The following is a 10,250-nucleotide window of genomic DNA, read 5'->3' on the forward strand; positions in this document are numbered from 1 at the left end:
AAAAGTCTATGAGAAAAATTTAAATCTAAATTTGAAACCAATTTTATATAAAAAAAATTATGCAATGCTACACGAATTTCAATTTAAAACAACTTGTAGTTTCTATTCAATTCCAAATTCTTCAACAATGATGCATCTTTTTTTCTTTAATTTGCAATTACATGTGACTTTAAAATTTTATTCTAACATACATGCAACATCAATTTTAATATTTCCTTATTTTCTTATTTCACAATTAATGTTAATGAATGAATCGATTAAGATTAACATCCTACTTTTAATAATAATAATAAATAAAAAGGAATTGTGTTTATTTAAAAGTGTGCTGAGCTTTAGTTAAGTTAAATAAAATAATAGAGTGTGAGCTTGGTTAATAAAAGGTAAAATAAGGGATGGTGATGGGCCTTAGATCCATGGGCTTAAGGGTATATAAACCCCCTTAAACCTCCCTAAAACCCTAAAACCCTGATTCTTATCTTCTAGCCTCCTTTCACACTCAAAAACACACACAAACACTCTCAAACCTTACGGCCGAGATTCGAATCCGCTATTTAGAGAATATTTTATTAGATCTTTAGCTATACAAGAACGAAACAAGTCCATAATTGTAGGTGAAGCTAACTAATGGCCTAAAACGTCAAAAAAGGTACGTGCTTTATGTACAAAGGTTGTGTTTTTAAGAACGGTTTGCCATAAGACTTGGTATTAAGGCAAATAGGGTATTTTTATACCATAAAAATGTAAACTTGAAGTTAAAGGTGGACTTAATGAACTCGTTAGGATGTACAGTTCATGTAATAGCCCTGGATCTAGCTTAAACGGGTTGAAATCATTAAAGGTTTAAACTGTGTTGCTAAGTAAGCTAGATCTTGGTCAAGGATATAAATGAAAATGTTTAGAAGATGGTATATTGCTAAATGGGTGTTAAAGATACGTAGTAATAATGATAATAATATGCTACAGTGTTATTCGAATCAAAAGTATTTGTTTGAAAAGCATTCGAATAGAAGGAAAGAAAGAAGGAAAAGATGCAGGCCATTCGATTAGAATAAAAGTCCATTCGAATAGAATATGTCATTCGAATAGAAAGTACATTCGAATAGAATCTGCCATTCGAATAGAATCTGACATTCAAATAGAAAGACCATTCGAGTAGAATCTGCCATTCGAATAGAAAGACCATTCGAATAGAATCTGCCATTCGAATAGAAAGTCCATTCGAATAGAATCTGCCATTTGAATAGAATATGTCATTCGAATAGAAAGTCTATTCTAATAGTATCTTCCATTCTAATAGAATCTGGCATTCGATTAGAACTAAAAATTCGATTAGATTAGTTCAGACTTAAAATTTTTCTAGATGAACTTTTAGTAATGGACTTTTTATGAAAATAAAATTTTTCCAAGCTGACCTGGCAGCTTAACTCCAGCAGGGGCTCTGCCCCTTGGACCCCACTAGGGGCTGCCGCCCCTAGAACTAGGGGTGTTCAAAACTATCCGAATCCGAATCCGTATCCGAATTATCCGGCTATCCATATCCGAACTATCCGAAAATTCGGATATCCGAATCCCGGTTTTTAATTATTCAGATTTTTTGGATATCCGAATAATCCGGTTTTTAATTTTAATATATTTTAATTTTATTTTATATTTATACATAATAAGAAATCCGTAGATTCACATAAGTCATAACACATCTGCAATCATTCTCACGGTCATAGCAGCACCTCCTTCACCTGCGATCTTTCTCCACCTCCTTCACCTTCATAGAATCTGCACAGGTCCACACTCCACCATCGTCACATAGCTAACCCTCGCCGGTCCACCATCGTCACAGTCTCACAGGTTCACCGTCGCCATCCATCACTGGTCCACTGTCGCCATCCATCAGACCATCACAGGTCTCCGTCGCCATCCGTCATTGGTCTCCGTCGCCATCCATTTATTTTTAGATTGTTAATTAAGTGTTACTTTATTATATTATTAATTTTTACTTTGTTAGTTGTAGTTAGGGCAAAACTATTGATTAAATTTGTTATAGATTGGTAAAACAAGGTTTTTATTTTATTTTATTTTCGGATATTCGGATATCTGAGGTTCGGATATCCAAAATTTCGGATATCCGAGGTTTGGATATCCGAAGTTTTGGATTCGGATTCGGATATCCGGTTTCAGATATCCGAAACTTCGGATATCCGGTTTTGAACAGCCCTACCTAGAACTCCATTGCCAGGGGCGCTGCCCCCGAACCCCGTTCGTTTAGGGGTTACAGTAACTTAGAAGTATGATATAATTAGAGATAGTTAATTGATACTTGTAGTTATTATACAGTTAGACGTGCACAGCTAAAAAAGGGTATTACTATAAACTCAGAAAGAAACAGGACCTATGTGAGTTTCTAGCCCAATTTCCTTGTTATGTTTTCGGGGATGTGTGCATACTCAATGTGAATAGTTAATACACTTACCTTAAGTGGTAAGTATATGATATATGAATGTGTATGAACGATATATGTAAGAGGTTAAGAGTATGTATGAAAGTATATAATGAAATGTGTATATAAAGAAACGTATGTATGGTTGTATGGAAAGAAGGGACCATACCCTAATAATATATGAGATAGAAGAGACCAGACCCTAATAATATCTGAGACAGGAGGAATCAGAATCTGATAATTTCTGAGATGGAAAAGAAAGGGACCAGACCTACTAATATTTGAGATGGTAAAGATAGTTATGCACGTAGTATGAAAGTATGAAGGTATGAAAAAAATGGAAGTATGTATGTATGAATGAAAGAAAGGTAACATGTTAAATATGTAATATGTATCTTCGATACGTATATATGTAAGTTTGTGAACGTATTATATGTTGCCTGATGTTAGGACTGATATTTTCTCTGATGAGGATATATTATCCTTGAAGATATGTATGGATCAATTATCCTCCTGAAGAGCTCCAGAACCATGTCAAAGATCAAGGATCCTCAGAGGTTAGTATTATTAACAATTGTTTCACGTGTATAGGTTATTGTACAACAGAAGTAACGGCTTTGTGACTTGGTTTACCTAAAATTTCACTACTGGAAGCTCCCAGCACGTGGACAATGAACGTTGGAAGAGTGGTGGATAGTTAGGACTTTTAGTTATATGTATTTTCTTTATAAACATCGAGATATGATCGATTAGAAATCACTTGTATTCACACATACTTAGAGCAGAACTTATAATTCTCTCTATACACTAGCATTCTATTGTAACATCGATCACAATCTCTAAACATTTGTAACCTTTTTTGTGATTAATAAAGTGGTGATCGACGAGTTGTCATCACCCGGGGTTTTTTTCTTTTGATCTGAACAAGATCAAAGGGTTTTTCCTCGCAACAAATCTTGGTGTTCATTCCATTTTCGTTCATATAATCATTGTTATTAGCATAGCACTACACCTCACATTTACTGATTTGGATTCATTCTTCGATGAGGAAGATAAACTAAACATACAGGATCCTCACTATGACGGTTTGATTATTACTTTATTTATCGCTAACCATTATGTACGCAGGATCCTAGTTGACGGTGGGAGCTCGGTCAACATCATCCAGCATGATGTCCTTAAGAAGATGAACATACTAGATTCGGAGATCATCCCTAGAACATCAGTGCTAGTCGGTTTCATTGGAAAACCAAGAAGACATTGGGGGCATCAACCACCCAATTTATATTGAAGGGTTAAATCCATATAAAAAATTTTGTGTTATTGATAATCTTTCTTGTTGCAATGTTATTCTAGGTAGGCCCTGGCTGCATGGAATGAAGGCGGTGGCCTCAACTTACCACCAATGCATCAAACTACCTAGTCCATGGGGGGTTGTGAAGATAGTTGGTGATCAGGCGGAAGCCAAAAACTATTATTCTTCATCGATGAAGCCGACAGCCAAGCAAACTATAGCATAGCAACCACAACAACATCCTAGGGAAGTAATGGAAGCTCGGGATAAAGACGTTAAAGAAGTATCCTTGGACCCCGAGGATCCTGATGTAAAGGTGTTCCTAGGATCCAGTATCCCTATCAAAATCGAGGAGGATATGATATCCTTCTTGAAGCGAAGAAAATCCACTTTTTTTTTCAAACATTCAGACATGATAGGTATCTCTAAGGAGGTAATTACTCATAAATTAGGCCTTGATTTATCTATTAAACCCGTCCATCAGAAGCGAAGGAAATTCTCTCCTGAGAGGAACGCGATCATACAAGAGGAAGTTGAAAAACTTCTTAAGGCCGGTATGATCAGAGAGGTTAAGTATCCTCGATGGTTAGCTAATGTGGTTGTTGTTTCTAAAAAGAATGGAAAGTGGAGGGTGTGTGTCGATTTTACTGATTTAAACAAGGCATGCCCCAAGGATCCTTTCCCGTTACCACATATAGACTCCATGGTGGATGCAACGGCAGGGCATGAGATGCTCACCTTTATGGATACTTCTTCTGGATTCCAACAAATTCAGATGGAACCATCCGATCAAGAGGATACATCATTCATGACCCCTACCGGCATATACTGTTATATTGCTATGCCTTTTTGACTAAGAAATGCAGAGGCAACATATCAAAGACTGGTGAATATGATGTTCAAGGATCAGTTGGGCAAAACCATGGAAGTCTACATAGATAACATGGTGGTGAAATCAAAGAAAGCTGAGGATCATCTCAGAGATCTTGAAGAAGCGTTCAACATCCTTAATCAGTATAATATGAAACTAAATCCATCGAAATGCCATTTTGGTGTTAAGGCTGGAAAGTTTTTAGGGTACATGGTCACCAAGAGGGGGATAGAGGCGAGCCCGGAGCAGATAGAAGCCATTATCAACCTGAAGTCTCATGTGAATGCTAAAGATGTCCAGAGGTTAACAGGAATAATAGCAGCGCTCAATAGGTTCATTTCCAGATCCTCCGAGAAATGCAAGGATTTCTACGACATTCTTAGAAAGAATAAGAAGTTCGAATGGACGGAGAGGCATGAGGCTGCTCTAAGAGCCTTAAAGGATTACTTATCCTCGGCTCCAGCTCTGATGAAGCCTGTGGATGGAGAATCCTTTTATCTCTACCTAGCCGTGCACTACAAAAAAGATCAGTATCTAGGACTGAAAAATCAGTCACTAATACTAAAAAATCAGTCCTTAAGGTTATCAAGGATTGATTTTGCCAGTCTCCGGTCAGTACCCTATTCCTAGTCCTAGATAGTAGAGTTAGTGACTGAAAATCAGTCCCCGTTACATGGCATCAACGGGGACTAACATTTAGTGTTCTATACACATAAATTCAGTCCTTAAACTGATCCATGACACAATGTCAATTCAGTCTCCAATACTTATCTTCAGTGAGTAAATATTAATCTCTATTATTATGATATTTCAGTCCCAAATGCATTTCTTTAGGGACTAAAAATCAGTCTTGTAAGCTATATCTATTTGTCTCCAATGCGTTTTATTAGATTCGTAAATCCATACTAATTCAGTCCCTAATAAGGTGTTTTAGAGACTAACTTTTAGTCTCTAATACCATAATAGTTCAGTCCCTAATAAATATTTTTAGAAACTAAATTAGTCTCTACTAACTTGTCATTTCAATCCTTCATATGTGTTTTCAATGACTGAAAGTTAATCTCAAGTGCATTGTCATTTTAGTCCCAATATGTCTTTATATAGACTAAAAATCAGTCTCTTATAACAAAATTTACCAGTCTCTAATACATTCCTTAGGTGACTATAAATCAGTCTTTAATATCATATATAGATCTAATTTGCTTATTTTAGAGAATGAAAAATAGTTTTTGATAATATATGGTTTTGTCCTTAATATGTATTTGCATTTTCCTAATATATTTACTTTTAGGACTAAAAATAGTCTCCGATATGTTTTCATTTAATTGTCAATATCAAAACATTGTAATACTAAACCAAAAATATCATAACAAATGCTAGAAAAAAAAACTTGGTTCATTAATTCTAAACATTAAAAAGATACTGAATAAGACAACTAATAAACCATAAAGAGTAAGTCTTAACTAACACGCTAGCTAAATCAGGTCTTCATAATCACTTTCATCGAGTTGTCCATTCGATCCATTACTTGCAGATGCAGATACCGCATTCTCAAAATCTGGAAACTTCGAAGTCATGAACATTGACATTCTTTCATATTGCTCATTACTTTGTTTAAGTTTCTCTTGGTTTTGTTTAAGTTCTTCCTTGAGTGCAGCAACCTGATTTTGAAGATTTTCGGTCTCACTTGAAGGTGGTTGAGACGAATCTGATATCATCCAGTGATCCTTTTTCCTTAGTACAGGTCCAACGCCTACCTCCCATGCAGATTTTATTGTTTGCTTTTTAGCACACACACTTTTAATTGCCTTTTTCTCTAGCTCACGTTCCATATCAGCGGTTATGTTCGTTCCTTCTGAAGTTAACTTGATCATTGCCTCTTCTTTATGGCGAAGAATATTTTCCTAACAAAAGAGATTGTAGGTACGAACAATTAAAACTCATAATAACTAGGGGTGTTCATGGTTTGGTTTAATACTATGAAACCGTCCAAACCGGATATCCATTTGATTTTCATTATCAAAACCAGTTGTATAAAACCGGATATCTTGAGTATATTTTAATTTTTATGTTTTTTATATTATATATGTTTATTTGTTAATAAATATTTTTATGTTCAGTTAAAATATTTATATATATACTATTACGCTATATGTATTTATTTAGACTAATGATTTAAAAAATCTTAGCAAGAATAATGTTTGTTTTATGTAATAACAGTGTATGTTAATTGTGATCATATCAACACATACTGTTTGTTTGAAATATTTTTATGCCTTTAGTGTAAAACTTTTAGTGTTATATCAAGACAAGACGATTATTTTTTTTGCATTTTTTGATAGTTTACTTTATTTATTTTTGGATAGCTTTTTTTATCTTTTGACACATGCGTTTTCTTATGAAAGCCCGATAAAGCTCATGGTTTGTCCAACCCAGATCGAACCGTTTGTAACGGTTTGGTTTGGATTCTCAATGGTTCGGTTTTGATTTTCAATATAAAAAACCGTTCCTAACGGTTTAGCTCATGGTTTGTCCTAAAACCCATGAAATTCGGACCATGCCATCCCTAATAATAACAACCCATATAGTAACAAAATCGAATTGTAAAAAAAAGAGTAGGTATATTACATATTCGACACGCACGTGATCATTCAACCATCCTTTTTTCTTAGCGTTGAAATGCAAGTTGTAGTATAATTCAAATGGGGTAGGCGTTACTTGAGTCTCCTGATTTGTCTACAACAATTGAAAGTATAGCAATAAATGATACAACCCCTTGTTTGATATTTTAAAAAACTGTAACTTGTAAGGTCTAAATCTTACCATATGGAATACATGATTGGCTATTGACCGGGAGCCTCCTCTACTTGTAATAACTTGTTTGCTTCCGTTAACTTCCATTTGTTTATTGTATTTCTACATAAGCAATATTCACTAAACATGTTAGAACTCACAAACTAAGAAAAAAGATATGATGTAATCTGGGAGCGCGAATGAAGTCAACTGTTAGAACAACTGTAATATATAAAGGATCTAAGAAGTAAAAGTTTCAATTATATAAAAATGATTTCATACCCGGGTTGATTCTAACTCCCAGTAATCGCACATGTGATTCCAATATTCTTCACTCCGGCAATTGGGCTTCATTTTTGATCTCGCTAGTTCCAAATTGGTGTATCCTCCATTACTCTTCCAGTAGTTGCTCAAAGTACCTCTTGTGCGTTTCCATTGGGCACGTAGTCGAGCATCCACATGTTCCATAAAACCATTATCTGATCGCAACAAATTGAATCTTACCTGCATTGAACACATACGTTAATAATATTTATGATAATATAAAGCGTTAAAACTTTCTAGACAGCTAGAAGTAAAAAAAACATAGACAACTTACTTGTAACTTTTCATACATCTGATTTTTCACATCATGTGGTATCAACTCCCGTTTATGGTAATTCATTGGACAAACACTACGGATTACAATCCCACACTCAGTTGCGAATTGTGTGGATGAAGTCCCAACAAAGTTTTTTGTACCGGGAGCAATGGTTAAAGAAATTTTAGAACCTTCAGGCATATTATCCAAAGCATTTATAGCACTACGATTTATACTTGGACCACGCCTCTTTGGTTCATCAACTGGTGACTGATCTGCATGTTGATCAATATTATTTTAAAAGCTAAGCCATGCATAATCATTTGACATTTAAGTGGCAGGCGTTGTCCCGAGTCACAATGGGTATCATCAGGGCCGACCCTTAAACCCAAGCCCTAGCTTAGCGCCACCAAATTTTAAAGGGCCCTGTTTATATTTTTTGCATTTATATATTAAAGAAATAAAGGAGCTATCTATTAATCTGCTATATTGTCCGAGTGGTTATAGCGCATGTTTTTAGGTTTTTGTTGATATGTGTAATGGGTGTTCGAATCTCATCCCGTTCAAAATTTTTCCATACAATTTGTTTTTAACATTAAATCCTAGTTTATGTTCAGCGCATAACACAATCCTATATAAATAAATCTTAAAAAACAATAGCCTACATTATCTCCACCCCATTTCAATAAAATAAATTACAATACTTAGAATTTTACTTTAATGTTTTATTTAAACTCGATTACTTAAACCTCTTCACTTTCTACAAACTTAATTGCTAAAAGACATACTAAATATAAGCAAAAAAACGTAACTAATTAATGTAAGATTACATTTGTTTTGTAAATTGTCGATTCGATACCGAAATAAAAGACACGTTTTGTATTATTAAATTGAGGAGAAGGGCCCTGGATTTTCATTTAGCTTTGGGTCCCCAAATTAGCTGGGCCAGCCCTGGCTAAAACTATGATAGATATTGTAGCCTACCCGCCATCAAGCCAACGGAACATTTCAATGTTGTGTTTTTTTCCAACTTCAACCGAAACTGGATTCGTTTCCAAACCCATTTTTTGCAGCCACAGTAACTAAGAATATTTTTGTTATTACAATTCTTTTTTTACCAAGTCTTTTATGTTTTCAAGTAATTATTCATATAGTGAAACATTCCTTGGGATGACTATTTTACCATATATTATTTGTTTTAAGCAATTATTATTAAGATGCATTAAACACTATTATAGGTGCACAAAAAGAGTTTGCCAAAACGGGCTCGGTTTGAACACAGGTTGGGTTGGGCAAGCCAATAAATAGATTACAAGATAGGAAACAAAGATGAAAAATGAAACTTCAAAACTCAGAACAAATATTAACAGTTTGACACTTTTTTTAATTGGACCATTCTGACCCGAAACCAATACTGGAACCATAGTTTCCCGAAACCTGTCCTAACCCAATCCCATCTTGACCAGAAAACCGCCAGTTTGGCCATGACAGGTCACAAGATATATAAAAAAAATTATTTAGTCCAGAAGCCTAATTCCTCCATTTGCCCAAAATATGCAACATGTAAACAAGTTTCTTTATAACTTACCAGCAATGTCGGGTAAATGACGATTGCGCTTACGTGTCGACTGTGGCCTTCTTTTAGATTCACTTCCATCTACACTTGACCGCGCTCTACGTTGTTCAGAATCTTCTTCAGATCTCTTTCTTGTGAAAACAGTAGCCATCATCACTAACATAAAAATCCACATCCTACAAAGAAATTGATAGCGTTAGTTAAGTAAAAAAAAATATATAATATCTATAAGTTATTCTATAGATGCACTAAAGTATTAATGATAAATATATACCAAAGAATATTATTCACACATTTTGGATGCAAGCTGCAATTTTACAAATATTAATTACAAATATCAAATAATAAATAACAATCTTAGGGAAATCAGAATTTTCAGATATACAATATTTACACGAATCAACAAATTAACCTAAAATCTAATTAGGGTTTATCAACCACTTTCAAACTATCATATAAATTTACATATATAAGATGCAGGTATTGTTTAAAGCTAGAAATTAGTTCAATTGATACCTCAAATATGCCTACGAAAGACTGAATTTTCCGGTTGTTGTTCGCACAGACGGAGCGAGTCAGAGCAAATGGGGAGTAAATGTTTTGAGAGCGCGTAATTGGAGGGAACGTGGTTATAGAATGGGATTGACATCCCGATTTTCTTGTTGAGCAGTTGCATAAGTTTAAGGTAATATAATAGATAAG

General features: G+C 34.6%; 1 protein-coding gene across 1 annotated transcript; it reads right to left on the minus strand.

Moving 5' to 3' along the window:
* Positions 1 to 5,653: 5,653 nt before the first annotated feature.
* On the minus strand, positions 5,654 to 9,720 carry LOC143622252 (uncharacterized). Its single transcript, XM_077093444.1, has 6 exons — positions 9,561 to 9,720; positions 7,991 to 8,247; positions 7,675 to 7,896; positions 7,423 to 7,515; positions 7,228 to 7,335; positions 5,654 to 6,503 (listed from the first exon to the last, which is right to left on the minus strand). The coding sequence occupies exons 1-6, from the start codon at positions 9,709 to 9,711 to the stop codon at positions 6,075 to 6,077; spliced, it is 1,260 nt and encodes a 419-aa protein (XP_076949559.1). The 5' UTR covers positions 9,712 to 9,720; the 3' UTR covers positions 5,654 to 6,074.
* Between the last annotated feature and the right edge of the window lie 530 nt (positions 9,721 to 10,250).

This window comes from Bidens hawaiensis, unplaced genomic scaffold (assembly GCF_021521415.1).
Source record: "Bidens hawaiensis isolate Kalapana, Puna unplaced genomic scaffold, B.hawaiensis_p1.1 tig00003115_1, whole genome shotgun sequence".
NCBI lineage: Eukaryota > Viridiplantae > Streptophyta > Magnoliopsida > Asterales > Asteraceae > Bidens > Bidens hawaiensis.